The sequence below is a fragment of the Cetorhinus maximus genome, chromosome 10 (genome assembly GCF_964194155.1).
Source record: "Cetorhinus maximus chromosome 10, sCetMax3.hap1.1, whole genome shotgun sequence".
NCBI lineage: Eukaryota > Metazoa > Chordata > Chondrichthyes > Lamniformes > Cetorhinidae > Cetorhinus > Cetorhinus maximus.
In genome coordinates, this window is record NC_135888.1 from 43,767,451 (window position 1) to 43,791,961 (window position 24,511).

At 41.8% G+C, this 24,511-nt stretch overlaps 1 protein-coding gene across 4 annotated transcripts in view; it reads right to left on the minus strand.

Annotated features, from left to right (window-relative positions):
* Nucleotides 1-24,511, minus strand: part of pnpla7b (patatin-like phospholipase domain containing 7b) — a 317,033-nt gene that overhangs the window by 215,096 nt on the left and 77,426 nt on the right. For all 4 annotated transcript variants that reach the window (XM_078550357.1, XM_078550360.1, XM_078550356.1 and 1 more), the window contains 4 exons: nt 18,401-18,472; nt 14,170-14,273; nt 12,416-12,574; nt 3,738-3,815 (listed from right to left, as the gene is read on the minus strand). In XM_078550357.1, the coding sequence (XP_078406483.1) occupies nt 3,738-3,815; nt 12,416-12,574; nt 14,170-14,273; nt 18,401-18,472 (413 nt within the window). The remainder of the gene's footprint in view (nt 1-3,737; nt 3,816-12,415; nt 12,575-14,169; nt 14,274-18,400; nt 18,473-24,511) is intronic.

Here is a 24,511-nt window from a genome sequence, read left to right on the forward strand (position 1 = left end):
GAGAGAGAGGGACGGAGAGAGAGAGAGGGACGGAGAGAGAGAGAGAGGGACAGAGAGAGAGAGAGAGAGGGACAGAGAGAGAGAGAGAGAGAGGGACAGAGAGAGAGAGAGAGAGGGACAGAGAGAGAGAGAGAGGGACAGAAAGAGAGACAAGGACAGAGTGTGAGAGAGGGACAGAGAGTGAGAGAGACAGACAGAGAGAGAGACACAGAGAGAGAGAGGGACAGAGAGAGAGAGGGAGGGACAGAGAGAGAGAGAGAGAGAGAGAGAGAGAGAGAGAGAGGGGGGTTGTGTGCCGGGGAGAGAGGGGTCATGTGGCGGGGGAAGAGAGGGGTCGTGTGGCGGGGGAAGAGAGGGGTCGTGTGGCGGGGGAAGAGAGGGGTCGTGTGGCGGAGGAAGAGAGGGGTCATGTGGCGGAGGGAGAGAGGGGTCGTGTGGCGGAGGGAGAGAGGGGTCGTGTGGCGGAGGGAGAGAGGGGTCGTGTGGTGGAGGGAGAGAAGGGTCGTGTGGCGGGGGGAGAGAGGGGTCATGTGGCAGAGGGAAAGAGGGGTTGTGTGGCGGAGGGAGAGAGGGGTCGTGTGGCAGGGGGAGAGAGGGGTCATGTGGTGGGGGAAGAGAGGGGTCGGGTGGCGGGGGAGAGGTGGGGGGTCGGGTGGCGGGGGGAGGGGGGTTGGGTGGTGGGGGGGTCGTGTGGCAGTGGAGAGGGGTCGGTGGGGGGAGAGAGGAGGGGTTCGGTGGGGGGAGAGAGAGGGGTTCGGTGGGGGGAGAGAGAGGGGGTCGTGGGGGGAGAGAGAGGGGGTCGTGGGGGGAGAGAGAGAGGGGGTCGGTGGGGAGAGAGAGAGGGGGTCGGTGGGGGGAGAGAGAGGGGGTTGTGAAAAAGAGAACGAGACCGAGAGAGAGAGGCAACAAGCCTCTATGAACTGCTTAAAAAGCTATTCATAAACTGCCTCATGCCTTTCATCCCTGGATGAGCTTTCATTCCAGCTTAGAGTCTCTTCTATTTGCTAGTGAAAAGATTCTTATGCAGTGAATTTGACAGCGCTGTATATTACTAGACCTTAATGGGCATAAATTCCCTACCGACTGCCCTTCCTCTGCGAAAAGATAAGTCAATCTCATTCGGAGAGACTTTCAAATGACTGGCGTGGGAAATAAAACAATCACGAGTGTATCATTTTCCCAAGTTGTAGCTGAGACATGCTATTGAGGCAGAGTCAAGGAAGATCCACTCCACATCTAACCCATGCTGGGGAGCTTAATTCAACACCAAGTACTCAAGTGAAGGAGCTCCATTCCTCAACTTGATGATCACAATATTAAAAAAAAACAATTTTATACGAGGCACAAGGCCCCTGTATGCACATTTCTCTCAAATAATCAACACCATCATTCTCGCCAAAATTGCAAATAAGCCTGAGCAGATCACTGTGCACTTCGTGGGTGATGCTGTACTACTGTAATAAAGGGCTTTTCAACAGCAAATCTACAATTTTATTAATGCCAGTGACCTCTGAATTTATTAAACCAGAAAATTTGTATCAAGTGCATTTAAAAGTCACCACGAAAAACACAAAGAAAACCGCATTTCAGTTTATACATCTGCTTCTGTTCATGGAAGGTATTTTAAACAATGTTTGATTGCAGTTAATCCCTGTTCCAGTCACACATCACTGTAATTCAGATGCCAGCTGCCGTTTGTGGGCACCAGCGAGGATTCTACCTGCCCAGTCACAGGCTGTGCCATCAGCTTTTTGAAAGGGTTGTCTGGAAATTCACTTCGATAGAAAAAAATAGAAATGCAGTATATTTTTTGGAAGGTAAGAAAATTGTAAGTATTTATGTTTAGAGGGACTTGGGTACACTCATACAAGGAACGCAAAGTTAACATGCAAGTACAACAAGCAAATGAGAAGGCAGATGGCATGTTGATCTTTATTGCAAGGAGTACAAGAATAAGGAAATCTTGCGACAATTGTATAGAGCTTTGGTGAGGCCACACCTGGAGTACTGTGCGCAATTTTGGTCTCGATATTTAGGGAAAGATATATTTGTCTTAATGGCTGTATAGCAAAGGTTCACTACATTGGTTCTAGGGATGACAGCATCGTCCTTAGATTAGAGCAGTTTAGAAGAATAAGAGGTGATCTCAATGAAAGGTTCTTAAGGGACTTGACAGTAGACACAGAGGTTGCTTTGCCCTGGCTGTGGAATCTACAACACAAGGGCACAGTCTCAGGATAAGGGACAGATCATATAGGACTGAGAGGAGGAGAAATTTTTCAATAAGAGGGTTATGAATCTTGGGAATTCTCTACTGTAAAGGGTTGTGGATACTCTGTCATTGAGTATAAATAAGGCTGAGATGAACAGGCTGTTGGTCTTTCAGAGAATCTAGAAATATGGGGAGCAGGTGAGAAAGTGAAGTTGATGCCAAAGATCAGACATATTTGTACTGAATGACTGAGCAGGCTCGACAGGCTGTGTAGTCTACTCCTGCTCCTATTTCTTATGTTAAATTTCAAGAATAAATGAATTCTGGTCAATTTTTCCACTTACTGCTGTGCTTTATCCAGAGGTATTTGTCATTAAAGTTCTCAACTAATTTTCATGAGTAAGGAGACAAACAACAGCAACAACAACAACTTGTATTTGTATAGCACTTATAACATAACTAAATTTACAGGAGCATTATAAAACAAAACACAAGCCACACAAGCAAAAGCTTAGTAAACGAGTTGGGTTTTAAAGAGCGTCTAAAAAGAGAAAAGCAAGTTAGAGAGGCAGAAAGGTTCAGGGAAGGAATTCCAGAGCTTAGGGCCCAGGCAGCTGAAGGCAATGGTGGAGCAATTAAAATTGGCTCAAGAAGCCAGAATTAGATGAGCGTAGTTGTGAGACTGGAGGAGATTAGAGGTAGGGAGCGATGAGGCCATGGAGTGGTAAAAGACAAGGTTGAGAATTTTAAAATTGAGGCATTGCTTAACTAACTAGTGGCCAATGTGGGTCAGCAAGCAGGGGAGTTATCAATGTATGGGATTTGGTGAGAGTTTGAACACAGGCAGCAAAGATTTGGACTCAACATTCACCCACTCCACCACTGGGACACTGTGGCCACAGTTTGGACAATCTACAGAGTGCACTCCTGTAAGTCACCAAACTAACTTCAACACAGCCTCATTGCTCCCATGTGACCTCTGCCACTGAGGAGGGGAAAAGCAACAATATCCAGGAAACACCTTCACCTCCAAGTTTCATCATCTGCCACATATTATATCGCAAGTCAGCAATGTGCCCTCTGTGATGTGTGGGTGCGCAACTGCACAGCAATCTGTAATGTACCATGTGCTCACAACTTCATCAGTGCATGAGGAGAAATTTCCATAATGTAAGCATAAGTAAACCGTGAATTTTAAAATGTAAACTGCCCAGGGACCAACTCCTCAGAGGAGTTTGTAGCATGCCCAGTACAAAGAAAATTTAGAGTGAACATTGGTCAGTATCCTGGGATTCCCTACATCACATACTTTGCAAGCATGATCACTTCAAGCACTGCAGCAATTTCAAGAAAGTCCACCATTACCAGCGATGGGCAATAATTATGGCCCTGGCAACACATTATGCAACCCAAGAGTCAAATTAGGGATGCCTGCATTTGCCTATCCTGCAATCAAATCAAGTCTCTTGAATAAAAAGTTGGAGGGCACATACATAAAGAGCTCAGCTGAACGCAGTGTTCTTACCTGGTCACCTTGCTTTGCCACAACCGTTCCAGCTTTAATCTGTTGAAGAGTCACTCTACCATCCAGCAGTAAGGGATCCTACGAAACCAAGAGGGGAGAGAAAAACCAGAAATAAGGATAACCCATTTCTGCACTGACAATTTGCTTAACCTTATCTTCTTGTCATTCCAATTGCAAATCACCTCTGTCACTCTTTGACAAGAAAATCTGATTAAAACCCCTCAGACTAAGTTATTGGCTGTACTTGTGGCTTCTAAATATAAAGTTTAAAGTGCCACATTTGGGCCATGTCAACTTTACTTCCATTAATTTGACAACAAGGGCAGGTAGAGGACTTCTGAACTTTTACAAATCATGCCTAATATTTAAAGACAGCTTATATTTCAGCTTGGGAGAAAAAAGATATCATTTTTTTCTTAAACGACAAAGCATTGCTGTATGGTTGGTGCATTGCTGTATGTTGATGTAGGTTCAACCTCAATTGAAAAGACAGTCAGCCTTGGTTGAGGAGTAACCCCACATACGAATGTGTAATGGGGATGACCAGCACAATGCTAACCTGGCTCAGGGTTGGGGACATCCACACTACTGCTGAGCCTGGGTGCTGGGGAGAAGTGAGCAAGCAGGTGCCAGTAAACAGCAAGGAGGATAGCAACAGACTTCAGAAGGACATGTACAGACTGGCAAAATGGGCATTTGAAATTTAATGCAGGGAAGTGTGAAGCGATTTCATTTTATTAGGAAGAATGAGAAAAGGCAATATAAAGTACAAAACATAATTATAAGAGGATACAGGAGCAGAGGGACCTGGGAATGTATGTACACAAGTCTTTGAAGGTGACTAGACAGTTGAGAAGACTATTATAAAAAGGCATACTGGATCCTTGGTTTTAGAGAGGCATAGGGTACAAAAATAAAGTTAAGTTAGCAGTTCTGAAGAAGCCATATTGGACTCAAAACATTAACACTGTTTCTTCTCCACAGATGCTGCCTGACCTGCTGAGTCTTTCCAGCACTTTGTTTTTAATTTCTGAAATTAGCTAAACCTTTATAAGACACTGGTCAGAGCCTAACTGGAGTATTATGAACAATCTGGGTTCCACACTTTAGGAAGGTCTTAGTGCAGAGGAGATTTAACAGGGATGAAAGGCTTTAGTTACATGAAGAGACTAGAGAAACTAGGGCTGTTGCCTTCACAAGAGAGAAGGTTAGGGGAGATAGGATAGGGGTATTCAAAATTATGAAGAGTTTTAATGGAGTAAATAATGAGAAATTTTCTATTGGGTGAAAGGTTGGTAACCAGAAAATAGAGACTTAAAGTAATTGACAAAAAGAACCAGAAGTAACATGACGGAAAAAATATTACACAGCTCATTATGATGTGGGATGTACTGGCTGAAAGGGTGGTCAAAGCCGATTCAATAGCATCTTTAAAAAGGGAACTGGCCAAATACCTGAGGGGTAAAACTTACAAGGCTATGAAAAAATGACAGGGGGAGGCGACTAACTGGACAGTTCTTTCAAAGAGCTAACATAGGCACAATTGACAGAATGGTCTCATTCTGTGCTGTATCATTCTATGATTCAAATTCTGCAACTAACCATTAAATTTAGGTAAAACATTAACTGATCTCACCATATATGGGGACTGCACTAGGCAGCAGACTCACTGAAGAGTTCAGTATTTGTTCTTTAGACTACCAAATTTCAGGTAGTTAGTCATTATTATTCACTCACATGCCTTGTCCATTTAATGCACATTTTGGCAGCAATTTTCAAATAGCCATTAACCAAAGGAATAATATATCGCCAAGTGTCTTCAATACAAAGAATTTTGTTTCAGATTTTTCATTAAAATGTTCCAAGAATTATATTCGGTAACATTTTACAAAAGCTAAATTTCGGATGAAAATCTTTGACAAGGAATGAGTGACAGTTCAGCACTGAAGTTAAAAAGAAATTAGCTCATGAGAAGTCAAAGCATTTTGCTTACCTTAAAGGTAGAATTTCAAAGAAAAACACAAATTTAAAGCACAATACTTACTAAGGGTGATGCTTGTTTTAAGATTTCTTTGCAAATTGAAAATTTCCATACTAATGCATCAAACTCTCTTGCTGCGGAGTCTGCAGTTTGTACTGCAGAGGGATTCAATAATTAGGCTGCTGTGAAGAGCCATGGGCATTTCACTATGTTAAAGGCGCTACATAAATGCAAGTAAATATCTGTATGGTGAACTAGCCACTGGGTCATCACTTCCTGGGCATTCTTACCTCTGCTACAAGGACACCGGCAAGGGAGATATGAAGATGACGGACATTGATACTGACAACTGGGAGACAGTTGTGATGAGCGTGACCTCTGGAGGCTGACTGTTTGGAAGGGGTGAGGAGAAAAGAAAAGCTCAACTGGCCGAAAAGAGGACGCAGAAAAAACAGAAGCCAGCGAATCGTGTACCTTCTCGGCCCACTGTCATACTCTTCAGCAAATGAGGCAGAGACTTCCATGCCAGGATGGGGCTTCTGAACCACTCCAGGCAATGCTTAACACAGAGCTGATCGCCACAGCGCAAACCAGTCTTACAAGACGGAAGGCTGCCAGTATTGTTATAAATGCAAATAGGTGTTGTCGCTGTTGTAGGGGTGCACTTACATACGAAATAGGAGCAGAAGTAGGCCATTTGGTCCCTCAATTCTGCTCTGCCATTCAATAAAATCACAGCTGATCTGTTTGTGTTTTGAATTCCACATTCCCATCTACCCCTGATAACCTTTGATTCCCTTGCCTAACAAGGATTTATCTACCTCGACTCCACTGTCTTCTGAGGTAGAGTGTTCCAAAGTCATGCAACCCTCAGAAAAAAATTTCTCCTCATCTCTGTCCTAAAAGGGCAACCCTTAATTTTAAAACAATGCCCCCTAGTTTTGGACTCACCCACAAGAGGAAACATCATTTCCGCGTCCACCTTGTCAACACTGTTCAGAATCTTATACTATATACTTCAATCAAGTCACCCCTCACTCTTCTAAGCTCCAGTGGAAACAAACCCAGTCTGTCTTACCTTTCCTCAAAAGACAACTTGCTCAGTCCAGGTATCAATCTAGTAAACCTCCTCTGAACCGCCTCCAACGCATTTACATCCTTCCTTAAATAAGGAGACCAAAACTGCACACAATATTCGAGATGTGGTCTCACCAATGTCCTGTATAACTGAAGCATTACATCTTTACTTTTACGTTCAATTCCACGTGCAATAAAGGATAGCATTTCATTAGCCTTCTTAATTACTTGCTGTACCTGCATACTAACTTTTTGTGACTCATGCACTAGAATACCTAGATCCCTCTGTACCTTGGAATTCTGCATCCATTCTGTGTTTAAGTAATACTCCGCTTTTTTATTCTTCCTGCCAAAGTGAACAACTTCTCACTTTCCTACATTAGACTCTATCTGCCAGATTTTTATCCACTCATTCAACCTATCTATACCCGTCTGCAACATCCTTATGTCCTCTACATAGCATACTTTCCTGCTTATCTTTGACTCATCTGCAAATTTACCTACCATGCATTCACTTCCCTCATCTAAGTCATTGAGGTAAATTGTAAAAAGTTGAGGCCCCAGCACAGACCCCTGCGGGACTCCACTCGTCACCTCCTGCCAATTAGAAAAAAAACCATTTATGCATACTCTGTTTTCTGCCAGCCAGCCAATCTTCTATCTATGCTAATATGTTGTCCCCTGCACCATGAGTTTTTATTTTCTGCAATAACCTTCAATGTGGCACCTTATCCACGGTGCATGTTACTCCTTCAAAGGACTCCAATAAATTGGTTAAACATGATTTCCCTTTCACAAAACCATGCTGACTCTTCCTGATTACCTTGAGTTTCTCTAAGTGCCCAGCTATAACCTCCTTAATGACCGATTCTAACACCTTCCCTACCTTCCAGTCTGATGGAACCTTTCCAGAATCTAGCGAATTTCGGAAAATTAACACCATTAACGCATTTACTACCTCATTAGCCACCTCTAGGGTGAAGTCCATCAGGACCCAGAGACCTGTCAGCCCGCAGCTCCATCAGTTTGCTCAGTACCTCTTCCTTAGTGATTGTAATTTCACCAGGTTCCTCTCTCCCTTCCACCTCCTGATTTACGGCTATTACTGGAATGTTTTTTGTATCCTCTATATTGAAGACTGTAGCAAAATATTTGTTTATTTCATCCGCCATTTCCTTATTAGCTATTAACTCCCCACTGTCACTCTCTGGATAGCCAACTCTCACTTTACTTACTCTTTTAACTACCTGTAGAAACTTGTTATCCGTTTTTACACTTCTAGCTAGCTTCCTCTCATACTCTAATTTCTTTCTCCTGATTAACCTTTAGTCATTCTCCGCCATTCTTTATATTCTGACCAATCATCTGACCTATCACTCATCTTTGTGCAGTTATATGCTTTTTCCTTAAGTTTGATACTTTCCTTAACTTTTTTAGTTAACCACGGCTCCTTCCCTTAGAATTTTTCTTTATAGTAGGAATATACTTATTCTGAAACATCCCCTTAAATGTCTGCCATTGTTTCTCTATTGATCAATCCTCCAGCCTAGTATCCCAGTTCACTTCAGCTAGCTCAGCTTTCATGCCCACATAGTTGCCCTTATTTAAGTTTAAAATACTAGTCTTAGACCCACTCTTCTCTCTTTCATACTGGATGTAAAATTCAATCATATTATGGTCGCTACTACCTAGGAGTGCCTTCACTCTGAGGTCATTAATTAATCCTGTCATATTACACAATACCAAGTCTAATATAACCTGCTCTCTGGTCATTGCAAAAACATTCTATGAACTCCTCATACAGGCTACTACTGCCAGTCTGATTTTTCCAGTTTATATGTAGATTAAAATCACCCATGATTATTGATGTCCCTTTATCACAAGCATCCAATATTTCTTCTTGTATACTTTGTTCTACATTGCGGTTACTGTTAGGGGGCCTGTGGACCAATCCCACTAGTGACTTCTTTTCCCTTCTATTCCTCATCTCCACCCAAACCAAATCTTTTTCCTGATCTCCTGAACCAAGGTCATCTCTAACTATTGTACCAATGCCTTCCACGATCCAACAATGCAACCATGTATTTTGATCTGAAAATGCAGAACTTGTTCCTAAATTGCAGGAGTGGCGGCGCAGTCGGAGAAGGAACATCTGCAAAGTTCGTGGGATATTCTGTACAAGCCAGTACTGAAAGTGCATTATTGGCCTTTGTAGACCTGGAGCCAAACCCAAAATAGCAAACACAACAGCTTGCAATGATACAGGTCTTAAATTTGAACAAAAAATAGAAGGCACTAATTTTTTTCCCCATTCATTCAGGGGATGTGGGCTTCGCTGGCTAAGCCAGCATTTTTTGCCCATTCCTAATTGCCCATGAGAAGGTGGTGGTGAGCTGCCTTCTTAAAATGTTGCAGTCCATGTGGTGTAGGTACACCCACAGTGCTGTTAGAGAGGGAGTTCCACGATTTTGACCCAGCGACAGTAAAGGAACGGCAATATATTTCCAAGTCAGGATCGTGAATGGCTTGGAGGGGAACTTCCAGGTGGTGGTGTTTCCATGTATCTGCTGTCCTTGTCCTTCTAGATGGTAGCAGTCGTGGGTTTGGAAGGTGCTGTTTAAGGAGCCTTGGTGAGTTCCTGCAGTGCATCTTATAGATGGTACATACTGCTGTCATTATGCGTCAGTGATGGAGGGAGTGAATGTTTGTGGAAGAGGTGTCAATCAAGCAGGCTGCTTTGTCCTGGATGGCGTCAAGCTTCTTGAGTGTTGTTGGAGCTGCATTCATCCAGGCAAATGGAGGATGTTTCATCATGCTCCTGACTTGCGCCTTATAGATGGTGGACAGGCTTTGGGGAGTCAGGAAGTGAGTTACTCGCTGCAGGATTCTTAGCTTCTGCTCTGCCCTTGTAGCCACAGTATTTATATGGTTAGTCCAGTTCAGTTTCTGGTCAATGGTAGCCCCCAGGATATTGACAGTGGGGGCTTCAGCGATGGTAATGTCACTGAATGTCAAGAGGCAGTTAGGCAACTGAAAAGGTATAGTAAACATTGCATTCATTTTCAAATACTTCCATCAATTTGGGCCCATTGAGTTGCTGGTTGTTTTGTCAGTCAACCCATTTAGGATCCAGCTAGGTAACAACTGAATTAAAATGTCGTTCCTTGCCAAGAGACATAGAAGGTCACTGACTGAGGGCAGGGCTAGGTCAATTGATCTGGAAGTTGGTCAGGAGATGGGGTCTTGTATAAGGTGAAGGTTTTAACGGATCTTCAGAAAACAAGTGCTCATCAGCATTCCATGAAATAGTTCATACAATATGTTTTTAATCTTTGATGATTGACTCTCTGATTTAAGAGACTATTGAACTCAAAGTATTTGAGAAATAGACTGCATGGACAGACTAGAAATTTCCGTCATACACACAGCATTACATTGGAAAGATATACAAAAGATGGCTTCACTCAAAATTTCTAATAGTCATCTAAATGTATAATAAATACACCCAACAAGGATTATTAAATGTATTAGCTTATGAGCTAACTGCTTTTTAAATGACTTCACTAGGTTGAGTACTTTGCTGTGGCTCCATTATAATTAACCTGTATATGAATCTGGCCAAGTAGTTTTAATCTGTATGCATTGGTCTGTCAATGTAGAATTTTCTACCTTTCAGCAGCTAACAATCAGGGAGCAACTGTTAACCCTGGGCACACTAGGCCATACATGACATGCACAAGGGCACAGAATTATAGGGTGTTAGGAAAAAGCCCAAGCTATAACATCCACATCTGAGACTTAATTCAGCTCCCGTGTACTATCTGGGCCCAGTAACACTTACTGATTCTCTAATACCACAAGCAGAAAAACAGTTTTTAAAAGTGGGAATTTTTTTTTGAAGTTACTCATAATTCTTCACAATTGTTTAGTGTCCTCTCTCAACTGTTAACAGCCTCCATTAGGGAGGTCAGGGTCAGCTATTGCACAGAACATGCTTGTACTTGAAGCAGCCTCTTGGGAAAACAAACCAAATGGCTGCGTGGATTGAAAAAGAGAAAATGACCATTAATCAGAAACCTGACATCAGGGTTCTGTTCACAAAGCAAGCATTAGAAAACAATCAATGCAGTCCTTTGTCACAGATTTTGTGTATACTCAAGTGATCCAAATCTTGCTATCCAAACAGGTATTGCATTATAACACAATTCACGTTTGAAAAATTAACAATGGAACTCTACAATGAATAACCTGGAATTTAGCGTCTAAGAAATTAGAAGGACTCTGAATTTTAAGCTAGCCAGTGAATTCATTTTATTTCCTTCCACTTTCTTACCCCTCCAAACCAAGGACATCTTCTAGTAGAGTCTAGCATCTGCATCCTGTACAGGATTTTAAATTTATGTTTAAGTATAGTCATAATCATCAGATTCTGTTTATGTTCAACTCCTAAAGTCATGAAATTAAGCTGTTGCCATAGCAATTTGTTGCAATCTCAGTAGCAAAGATCAGAGACTACTAGCCAGTCAAGCATTTCAGTCTGGGAGGAATTCAAACAGGTCCCAGATTTGAGAAAGGGACATCCCAATGGGTCTCTAACTCTGATTCCACTTTGCAAAAGTTTTGATTGGGCACAGAAATTATAGACCAGATTTGATGCAGATCCAAATAGGAAAAAATAATAATTTTAAATTATATTGAGAGATGGATAATTACCCAAATCCACATTTGAAGTATGCATCACTCAACTTCAGTCAAAATTTTGAGAAGCACAATTCATTAAGCTTGTGTAAACATACCGAGTTCTGGTTTTCCTGTGTCTAATGTACATGAATGCCTTTTACAGCCGTAAACAGATAGATCACTGTCATATTCACAGATTTGTGTTTGCAGATAGCAGCGGTGTGCTTTCCAATTCTCTAAATTTGAAGTGAGCAGCTTTATATAGAGAAATATATTTGTAACAATGTCACTTGACAATCAATGTGTAATTACTGGAAACTATTCGACAGTCAGATGAATTATTTACAATCTCTGATCCATTTTCTTTTTCCAGATACTTTATAACTCATCCTGATTTTTAAGCAGAAAGGGTCTGCAGATCACTGTTAATACAATGCCATACTAGCCAAGCATCTCAGACATTCCATGAAAAAATTCAGATCAATATAATCAGTTGCAGGCTTTTCACCAACTTCGAACAAGGCTAAAAGAAACCATAAATTACTATATGCCTCTACACAACAGGTTTAAAATTGAGCATAGCTGAAATGTCACCACAACAAGAAAATATAGAAGTCTAACAATGAAGATATCCAGCACAGCTGCCGACAACTTCCATAGGCAGCTCTAGCATCTCCTACAGCTGGCAAGTCCTTTGGGGCATTTTAATCATGCTAAAGTAACATACAAATGCAAGCTTCTTCGGTGGTGAATGATTTGAAAGAAGGTTTTTTTTGGCATCTTTGGCTGTAAAATTGGATAGCATATGGTGACATTGAGACCTTTGAGTAGATCAAGACCAGTTTAACCGCTGTATCAAATCTACTTGTGTTATAATTAGCAATCCAGCACCTGTCACAACAGAAAACTGACTTTGTAAGTAAGTATTTTTATAACTCACGTCAAGTTTCATCAAGGTCTGAAGATCTTTCTTGGCGGCCTCTAAAATCATGTCATATTGTCTGTGATTGTTAATCATGCTTGCTCGTTCCTCACTCTCAATGTAGTGGTGAACAACAGAAGGCTGTTCCATCATAGTAACACTCTTCTTCAGAGAAGGCTGTTGAACAAGGAATTGGGGTTAGATGTCATAGGTATGTTTTGCAGTTTGCTATTCTTGTTTTAAAATAAATATCGCCCCCAGCACTGTTTTTATAAAGCCAAGCGCTCATGCACTGACTACCAGAACTGCTTGTATTACCCCCAACCCCACCCCTCCCCCTCCAGTCTGCTGGGGATGAGTTTATTCTCTTTTCAGCCAGGCCACTGTGTGATTGATACATTTAGCAGCAGTAGAGCTTCCACTCTGCGAGAAGGTTAAAGAAAGGTCATCTCCATCTTGTTACCTTCAACTTAAGCCACATGCTTCAGCTCAAATGTTCAAGCAGGTACAATTTTCCAACTTCTCAGTGTCAAAAGGAAATTAAGAGAAAGTCAGGCTGGAATTGAATTGTATACATTTAAATTTGAGTGAACAACTTGTATGCTTACAGACATGTTACCTCATACACACTGGCTTGATTTCAAAAATACCCAGAAAATGAAGGTATCACTGAAAAGTTTTCCTTATAGACTTACAAAGGAACTACCATGGTGCCCAGGGTACAGCAGACGCTTATAAAGTCTGTTTAAAATCTAGCAGCACGTCCTAAAGCAAATTAAGGTTCATGAACTATAAATCATTTGGGTGGCACAAAAATATACTGGCAAGCTTAAGAGTGTCAAAACCAATCTGCTGTGAAATCACGCATGATAGTTTATTTGTCTGATACACACTACATTCCCTCCCCATAGAGCCTACTCTCCAAGTTCAAGGAGCTCAGGTCGACTTCCTCAAGGTTTCATTAATGAAGCAGGTTGGCTGATCAACATTCCCCTGGAGTATTGTTTATCTGCCTAGCCCAGATATTAGAATACTGAGGGTTCAACCAGCTCTGAGCCTTCAGAACCAAGTATGACATCTTGGAAATACCTTGACCCAAACATAAAGACGCTCTGCTTGTTTCTCTCTTCTTCACTCCAAAAAAAAATAAAAATCACAATGACATAATCCTTTATTAGAAAACACTGATGACATTTAAAAATTATAAAGAATACAACATACATGAAAGATAGATGAGACAAATAGTGTATTCTTCATGAGTTTTAAACATTGATCGCACGTTTTCCATTATTTTATGATACAACATATATATGCACAATTTATATACATAAAACAAAAACATATATATAAAAACATATGCTCTTTATATGTGTGTGTTTTAATTTTAGAAACACATGCACTTGCGTGTTTTATATATTACATAAGGGACTTTGAGACATTGGCATAAGGAATCATATGAATGCTATATATATATATATATATATATATATATAAAATACTCTGTGCTTGAATTTATATGATTTCCTATCCTGCTAAAACATCGGAGAACCCCCAAATCAATTACTTTTGAAATGCAGTAACTGTCATTATGTAAGTAAACGAGACATCTACTGGGTTCTTCATGTTTTAGAACAGGATATAATTTTTTCATTTGGCATTGGTAACTAACCGAGTGTGTGTTTGATACAGGTTTCCCTACCCAGTTTTAGTTCTGCTTGACACATGGTTCGTGGATTTCAAGACCTAGATACTGTGCTAAAATAGGTATGTACCTTGACAGACATAACAGGACTGGAACAACGCTCCTCTGCTGACAGGCTGATCCTTGCCCTTTCATACGCCATATCCATGTCAGATTTACTAACGGACACTCCTCCTGCAACAAGAACCAGCAATTATTTCGAAGCAAGAAAGCAGATTATTAATCCAACTTTACAAAAATACACAGATTGCCAATCTGTAACAAACATCCCCAGTGCCACCATACTGACTCTCAGATTGGTTTTAAAGGCAAATGCTGCCAAGTTGTCAATTTGGGTTTCTGGCTTATACACGAGTAATCTTTTCCTGGTAGGAGTGCTCAAATTTGAATTACAGCCTACATCTAGATGCATTTGCCCATGACAGTATCAGTAGTATTGACCATCCCACAGTCCTTGTGGAGACAAAGTCTCATCTTCAAACTGAGGATACCCTCCACCATATTGTGTGGTACTACCACAAGTTTCCAACAGATCTAGAAACTCAAAACTGGGCATCCACGGGGTTCTGAGGGCATTCAGCAGCAGAATTGTATTCAACTACAATCTATAATCTCATAGCCCAGCATATCTCCACTCTACCATTACCATCAAGCCAGGGGATCAACCCTGGTTCAATGAAGAGTGCAGGAGGGCACGCTACAAGCAGCAGCAGGCATACCTGAAAATGTGGTGTCAACCAGGTGAAGTTACAAGACAGGACTACTTGCATGCCAAACAGCATAAGCAGCAAGAGATAGACAGAGCGAAACGATCTCACAACCAACAGATAAGATCTAAGCTCTGTAGTCCTGCCATATCCAGCCATGAATGATAGTGAACAATTAAACAATTAACTGGAGGAGGAAGCTCAACAAATATCCCCATCCGCAATGATGGAAGAGTCCAGCACATTGGTGCAAAAGTCAAGGCTGAAGCATTTTCAACAACCTTCAGCCAGAAGTGCCGAGTGAATGATCCATCTTGGCTTCCTCCCAAGGTCCCCAGCATCACAGATGCCAGTCTTTAGCCAATTTGATTCACTCCACATGATATCAAGAAATGACTGAAGGAACTGGATACTGGAAAGGCTATGGGCCCTGACAACATTCTGGCAATAATATTGTGCTGCAGAATTAGCCACGCCCTAGCCAAGCTGTTCCAGTGCAGTTAAAACATTGGCAATTACCCGGTAATGTGGAAAATTGCCCAGGTATGTCCTGTACACAAATAACATGATATCAAACTGAGCCAATTACCACCCCATCAGTCTACTCTCAGTCATCAGCAAAGTGATAGAAGGTGATGTCAACACTGCTATGAAGCAGCACTTACTCAGCAATAATCTGCTCACTGGCACTCATGTCTGGGTTCCTCCAGGGCCACTCGACCCTGGATCTCATTACAGCCTCATCCAAATATGGACAAAAGAGCTGAACTTCAGAGACGAGGTGAGAGTGACTGCCCTTGACGCCAAGGCAGCATTTGACCAAATGTGCCATCAAGGAACCCGAGCAAAATTGAAGACAATGGAAATCAGGAGGAAGACTCTCCACTAGTTGGAGTCATACCTAGCACAAAGTAAGGTGTTTGTGCTTCTTGGAGGTCAATCATCTCAGTCCTAGGACATCGCTGCATGAGTTCCTCAGGGTAGTGTCCTAGACCCAACCATCTTCAGCTGCCTCATTAATTACCTTCCTTCCATCATAAGGTCAGAAGTGGAGATGTTTGCTGATGATTGCACAATGTTCAGCACCATTCATGACTCTTGAGACACTGAAGCAGTCCCTGTCCATACGCAGCAAGATATGGACAATATTCAGACTTGGGCTGATAGGTGGCAAGTAACATTTGCACCTCACAACTGCCAGGCAATGGCCATCTCCAACAAGAGAGAATCTAACCCTTGCCCCTTGACATTCAATGGCATTACCATTGCTGAATCCCCCACTATCAACATTCTGGGGGGCGTCAGCATTGACTAGAAACTGAACTGGGGCAGCCATATAAATACTGAACCATATAAATAAAGAGGTCAGAGGTTGGGAATTCGGCAGAGAGTAAATCGCTTCCTGACTCCCAAGGCCTATCCACCATCTATAAGGCACAATTCAAGAGTGTGGTGGGATACTCTCTACTTGCCTGGATGAGTGCAGCTCCAACAACACTCAAGAAGCTCAGCACCATCCAGGACAAAGTAGCGTGCTTGATTGGCATCCCATCCACAAACATTCACTCCCTCCATTACCTATGCACAGTGTGTACCATCTACAAGATACACTGAAGTAACTCATCAGGGTTCCTTCAACAAGATCTTCCAAACCTGCAACCTCTACAACCTAGAAGGTCAAGGGCAACAGATGCATGAGAAAACCATCACTTACAAGTTCCCCTCCAAGCCACACATCATCCTCACTTGGAACTATATCGCTGTGCCTTCGCTGTCACTGGATCAAAATCCTGGAACTACCTCCCTAACAGCACTGTGGGTGTACGTGCACCACATGGACCACAGTGGTTCAAACAGGCTGCCACCACCACCTTCTCAAGGACAATTGAGATGGGGCAATAAATGTTGGCTTAGGCAGCGACACCCACACCCTGTGAATGTGGGTTTACAGGGAGAAGGCGAGGGATTGGTACTAGGGGAGTTGATTATTTGAAGAGCTGGTGCAGACATGATGGGCCAAATTGCCTTCTTCTGCGCCAGAACAATTCTGTGAATAAATAATAATAAATACTTACCTCAGCTTCATGGGGGCTGGGGGTGGTGGGAGGGGGCAGAAATGTTTCTTAGTTTGTGATATTTGACAAAAGGTACATTCAAATGAAACACTGAACAGTGCTCGTCACCATGGAAACAGTTAATGGGCAGGAGCAGGGACAGCACATCCTGATCAGATATAACCAAACTAAGTATTACAACAGGGAGGGGAAAAACATCTTCAAATTGCACATTGTGTAACAGAGTTGTTTTCCACTCTTTGAAACAAGTGTGTTAAGCAGCATCCCCTGGTTTGAAGTTTAAAAATACCTTTATTACTTTAAAAAATGGTATGTTTCAGTAATCCTCTAATTGGACATATACACGAATGGCAGGAACTCCTCATTCTTCCTAAGCTATGTCAAAGCCACATTATCACATTTCCACTAATGAGCAAGGAAGGTATGCATCTCCAAATTCTGACCAGACTGCTGATTGGCAAGTTTGTGCACGTGTGAGAGTTGTGCAAGCAAGAGAGAACAGACATGCTAGACATAGGTAAACACATGATCAAGCTCAGCTCTAATGGTCTTCCTGTAAGTCTGCACTCATATGTGAAGAATAGCTACTTGAACAAAGCATCAAGGTCCACATCTTCAGGAAGAGAGAGAAAAATGAAAGAGTAATATTACACAGTATAGCACAGGATGTGGAGTGAATCACAGGTGCACATGTGTCCTTCTGGGCTTTTAGGGTTTAAGATAAACAATGACTAACCAGCCTGCTAAAGATGTTAAGTGTGCTGCAACATGATTTATTTAAGCAAAGTTGTCCAACTGTTTGTTTATCCTGGCAGACGGCATATAGCAGCTAGGTCTTCAGGGAACCAAGAAAATAACTTGAAGGTGCATGCTCTATGCAGATCTCATTTGAAAAGATCCAGGCAATTTCAGCTTCTGTGTATGCCTAGGTTGCACCTGTTAATAGCTAGAGGACAGCGAGTTCTGACCCAGAGGACAACATGAGCACTGCTGCACATGATCTAAACATCACATGAGTAGATCTGGTCTGCCCGAGTCCACAGATAGACGCCTATAGTACATATGGTACATAAAGGAAGAGAAGATTTGGCAGATCGCCCCAAAGATAAGGATGACTTCTTGCACCACACCCATATCTGGGACATGATGCTTTCCATGTAGCATGGTTTTATCATTCTGGCGTATCTTTACAATTCCTAGCCCAACATAGTGGAATTCTTGTGAATTAACAGGCATTGTTTGATCTCTCTTGAGTCACTGGATAGCAGTCAGGAGAGAAAACCAGGCCAATGTTTCCCCTCTTGAACGCAAACTGAAGCACTGCCACCACTGCCCAACTGAGATCATCAAACTCAGCAACAGACCAGGAATGAAAGTTGGGGCCTTCCTGGCCTATGCAGCTCAGTGCCAGCTTCATGCTCCTAGTTATATGAGAGACAGCCCAATATGGCAAGTACGAGGAAGCAAGGTATTCAACAGTGTTGCCAGTTTGCTTGCAAATCATACACTGGTCACCAACCTGGAATATCCAAAGGTGCAGAAGCTGAGCGGCATCTCTTGCTCAAACTATCCCCCGCCATATTCTTGGAATCTGAAATAAGGAGGAAAAAAAATTCTAATAGAACTAGATCTTTAAAAAAATCTGACTAAGCTAAGTTGTCTCATCTCACTTTACAGAGCCAACAGCAGAAACTTCCATCCATTATCACACAATGAGCACAACCAAATGAATTAATGAACATGACTCTTGGGTGACTAGTTGACAGTAATGCTGTAACTGCACTTTTGGTGCCTAGCTTCAAATCCAGCACAGGTTGATAGCATCAATCTCATCCCTAGTGAAATGAGCTTGGGACCTGCTCACTAATTCCATAGTAGGCTGAGCTGCACACCTCAGAATCACCTTAATTAAAAACCTCAAGAGCAGCAACAATGATAGCTGGTGTGAGAAATAGGAACATTCAAATTAGTGCAATTTGGCGGGGGGGGGGGGGGCGGAGGAGGTCAGGTGGTGGGTTACTCATCGCAGGGTTCCTAGTTTCTGACCTGCTCTTGTAGCCACAGTATTTATATGAGTGCTGGGATAGAGTGTCAACAGTAACATACATACAATATATATAATTCAACTAAACCTCATCATTATAATAAAAGCAAAACACTGCGGATGTTGGAAATCCAAAACAAAAACAAAAATACCTGGAAAAACTCAGCAGATCTAGCAGCATCTGTGGAGAGGAGCACAGTTAACGTTTCCAGTCCGTATGGCTCTTCAACTTCCTTTTCTATTTCTCCTTAGTTCTGTTGAAGAGTCATGCGGACTTGAAACGTTAACTGTGCTCCTCTCCACAGATGCTGCTAGACCTGCTGAGTTTTTCCAGGTATTTTTGTTTTTGTTTTAAACCTCATAATTCCTCCCTGGTACTGGTACATCCCTCCAACTGCTACATCATTCTACGTTATTGTATACCCTCAGCTTTAAAAATGGTCAGTGCTAAATATTAAATGCATATAATTAAATGCATCACAAATAATGGAGGCATAGATTTCAATCCTTAATTAGCAGTGAAGACGTCAGAATATCATGTAAAATAACCAGAATGTCACCCAAACAAGCAGTGTGATTCAGTAGTTCTCAAGTTCTCATACATGGCACAACATCCCTGTTGCTATTAAGCAGAGTATCTCCTGATTCACTGCAACACATCTGCTAAAATAAATAAAATACAACCACATGTACGTTAATAATTTCTTTTCAGCCACAAATCCTATAGGTCCTGCAACACACCAGTTATAACAACCATTGTTAAGAGAACTCAAGAATAAAATTCAGCACTAGCAAATGTTCAAGTATAGAATATGTTAATATTTCTGAAAAAAAAAGCTTTTTGTCTTGCACTCATCAGGACAGAATCGCTAGAATATCACATTTCAAAGGGAACAACAAAATTATACTGCACGAGAAAAGGGTGCCGATTGGTTGGCAAGTTGACTCAGATTGGTAGAGACATTGCTATGGAGAATGCACCAGGGAACAGTTATCCCTCAAGCTTTTGTTTAAATTCAAACCAGGCAAGTCGACTCTGATTGGTAGAGGCATTGTCATGGGGAATGCAATTGTTCCCCAAGCTTTTTTTTGCTTGAAGAGGTATACCAGGGCATGTTTTTTTTTTGCAGAGGACAGGGCTCTGCGTAGGCATATATGTAGCTTCTAGCAAACGTAAATGAACCTCATTGCGAGTCTACTAATCTTAAATTGGTTGTTAATGTATTTCTTAGCACACTCAGGATTGTTAAGTATTGAAAAAGAAACTGGTGGGCTGCACCCATCTGGTTCCACTCTTATCCATGGCTTGTCTTCCTACTCTCATGTTGTCACTTCTAGTGTCCCCAAGGATCTATCCTTGGCCCCTCCTTATTTATCATCAACATGCCACCTCTCAGCGATATCATCCAAAAACACAGCATTGGTTTCATACCTACGCTGACAACAATCAACTTTGCCTCACCATCATTTCCTCACCCCTTCACTGTCTCTAAATTGTCAGATTGCTTGTCCAACATCCAGTACTGGATGAGCAGAAATTTCCTCCAACTAAATGTAGGGAAGGCAAAAACCATTGTCTTTGGGCTCTGCTGTTTCCTCGTGTGTTGGGATCCAGATGAAGTTCTTTAGGGTTTGACTGTTTCCCTAAGAAAACTACTTAAGACTGTAGTTCACAAAGCCATTATTATTTATTCGCAGTTCTATGTATACCTCAATAACTCTACACGAGGCTGTACTTCTGCTTCCTTCCGGATCTGTTACTTTATCATGTGACTGCATCATGATTACATCAGCATCAGGTGTTTCTGATGTTAACCCTTTACTCCACATCTCCCCTTTATCCCAACTATATTCATCCTCCTACATCTCCCCCCAAAGTCTTCGTCTCGGAGGTGCCTTGACCAATCTCCCTAATCTTGTTCTGATCTCATTCTGAGGTGGAGGACTATCCGCACTCACTCTGCATTCAATATGAGGGCCCTTTTCCTAGGTGGCTGTGGAGCTTTATCTTATTTCTTGCTCCTTGTCTCCATCCAGATCTGAATAGCAAGCCTAAGTTTCTATCGGTTTCCTTTCCAAAGATATCAAGGTTTTTCAGCTCCTTCTTACATTTCCTTGGTCCGTTTCGATCCTAAAAGATCTTGATTGTGGAGCTTTTTCTATTATTATGCCTTCTTTCTGTTAGCCTCCTATCTCCCTAAGCTGTAGCAGTTTTAAGTCTCGTGTTCTGTGCCTTAAGTTGAAGTTACAAGCTTGGTTGCATTTTTGTTTCTCCTCATGCTTTTTAACTCACTCATGGTCATCTAAGGTAATGTTGGGTTGTAGTTTTTGTTGTAGAGCTAGAAGTTATGTTTGCAACTATCTTCCCATCAACAAGTCTGATGGTTATCACTCATTTTGTAGTGGCGAGGTTCTGTAACTAAGAAGGGCTAAGTTTTTTTTCATTCGTTCAAGGGACGTGGGCTTCACTGGCTAGACCAGCATTTATTGCCCATCTCAAGGGCAATTAGGGGATGGGCAATAAATGCTGGCCTAGCCAACGAAGCCCACATCCTATGAATGAATTTAAAAATACTTTGTTTTTATTCATCAATTCGATTGCACAAGCTGCTGTTTCTGCTTCTCCATTCAACTGAGGATATCAAGGCGAGCTAGTAACATGCATGAAACTATATTCACGCGTGAAGTTGTGGAACAATTCGCTAGCAAACAGAGGACCATTATCTGACACTACAATGTCCAGGATGCCAAGTGTCATGAAGATTCTCTTCAGCGAATGAATGACTGCCTCAGCCGTGATGCTGTGGTAATCTGTTCACTTCAATCCATCTGGAGTAGTAATGATAAATACTTTGTCTTTAAACTCAAACAAATCTATTCCCAGGTGCTCTTATGGCTTCAAAAGAAAAGTGCAGGGTGCCAGTGGTTTGCTCTGCTGTTGGCTATTCACTGCACATGTTAGGCAATTCGAGATTAGTTCTTCATTAGAACGAATAGTGCCTGGCCACCAGACTGACTGCTGGGCTCTTGCTTAGCATTTCACTATCCCAAAGTGACCTTGATGTCTTTTTTTGGAGAATTTCAAGTTGAAGTGTTTTAGGAACGACTAGTCTGATGTTAAAAACCAAGAAATCACCAATAAATGTGAGATGTTTTCTCTGTTTGAAGTGCTGGTGTTGTACTGGGTTGTTAGGAATAGTTAGGGCTGTTAGGATTGTTCTTTGGATTATGCCTCATGCAGAAGCAATTCCGAATGGTAGCCTGTTAAAACAATAACAACCGAATGGTGTTATAAAAGTGGTTAGCAGTCTGAATTCTTTGTCCAGGGGCAACTGCCAAAAGCTTCTACTTTGCATCCGTTTGCATTTAATTTGGTGGATAAGGTGATTTTTGCTAATTTGGCAAATTTACTGATGCCATCGGGTGGATCTCATGTTCCACTGATTTGTTTAGTTTAGTCAAGACAACACAGATTCTAACTGAACCATTAGGCTTTGATACTGTGACCACTGAAGAACACCACTTTGTTGGCATGGTTACTGAAGAGATAAGCCCCTGCTGGAAGATGTGCTCAATCTTGCTCTTAACTTTGTCTAAGAGTGAGTGAGGAGTTTCCTCGGTGCAATGAGGCAAATTGTCTTAGAATATCATGTAACCTTAAGAGCTGGTGCTGTCTTCAGCTTTCCTAAGCTTGAAAATAATGTTGGGAATTCATTCCTGAATAAGTTACCAGCCTCAATTGTAAGCATGCTTTCCTGCTCAATAATGACGACTCTTGGTTCTATGTGACATACAATGGCTGAATGATTTCTTTATCCTTGTATCTTAATCTTGCCATGTGACTGGATGGATGATCACTGTAGTGTAATATACTTAAGCCACTTTACTTCATCAGATAAAACTGAAACACCTGCGCCTATGTCTAATTAATTTGTGAGGTGTCCATTCACTTCCAGTTTAGTGTTCCAGTAATTATTTTCTGTTTCATTAACTTTGCCTAGGAAGGTTATTTGTTTTCTGTGGCTCTTCCACTTCTTGTATTTGGTTAGGCTTTGTTATTTTCTCTTTTTTATTGTGGGCTACATGTGTTTTAGATCGGCAGGCAATTTTAAAATGTCCTAACTTTGCACAGCTGCGGCACTCTGCTCCCTCCCCCTAGGAATTCTTCCTGCTTGTGCAGAGTTTTCCTACCAAACCGAGAGCATTTCAAGATGGCAGTAGGCACACTTTTCCCTGATTTCACAGGCTTCTGCTTTAATGTGCTCTTTTCTGCCCAACGTGTTGAATGGCCTCACACATTCATTTCTAAGGGACATCATTTTCCTCACAAACAACTGCTCTATTTTGCTTTCTCAGTTTGGTCTGTGATGCGATTTGTACTGCCTTAGCAAGAGTTAGATCTTCTCCCATTTGCAAGGGATCTGAAAGAGTTTTATCCAGGACCCCAACTACTATGCAAGTGCTCTCAGAATTCCGTAGTTGCAATTTTCTACTAGCCTGTACAGGTCATTAATGAACGAATCCATGGATTCACCTGGTTTTTGTTTCCGTTTATTAAATATTGCTCCTTCAATGATTACATTTTTTCAAATGTTGAAATATGAATCGAATGCCTGGAGGACTTCTTCGTAAGAGCTTGAAGCCTCAACAACTCCCTCTCTTGCTATTACATAGTCGGCAATAGTTCCAACTACATAGACTAAAGTACTGACCTGATCCTTTTTGTGCAAACCTGAAACTACTCGATATCTGTAAATCTCTTTCTCCAGTTGTCCCAGTGTTGATCCTGTTGCGAACCTTTAGCACTTCAGAATGGTTCTTCAAGTGGCAATGTAGACTCCATACATGTCCTAGGCTTTGGGCTTGCTGCTGCTCAGTAGTTTGGTCTGTGCTCATTGCTGTCTGGACTCTGGGTCTGTGCTTTAGTTTGCATCTGCTGCATCCGTGATGCTCCAAGTCTCAGGTGAGTCTTCAACCAATTTTCTTTTCATCCTTCTTCCAAGGATCTATAAGTCTAAAGTCTTTTCTTGGAGTTTTTTGGGTCTCTTACTCGCTGTCCGCTGCCACCATTTTTCGTTTTGTGTTAGGGTCTAGATGGGGTTCTTTAGAGTTTGACTGTTTCCCTAAGAAAGCTACTTAAGATTGTGGTTTCTAAAACCATTATTATTTATTTACAGCTCTATGTATATCTCAGTAACTGTACACGAGGTTGTACTTCTGCTTCCCTCCAGATCTCTCTTACTTTGTCATGTGACATTGTATCATAGTTTCATCTCATCTCAAGTCTTTATCCCAAATATATACATTCTTCTACACCTGACACATACATTGTTTGTTAGCTATCCTCTCCATCCCTCTTACTAGCAACTGTCCGAGATTGAACCAGACTGTTCACATCCTTGGTGTCATATCTGACCATGAGATGAGCTTCCGACCATATCTGTGCCATCACCAAGACCATCCATTTCCACCTTTGTAACATTGCCCAACTGTGCCCTCGTCTCAGCTCAACTGCTGCAGAAATCCTCATCTGTGCCTTTGTTGCCTCTTGACTAGACTACTCCAATGCATCCCTGGCCAGCTTCC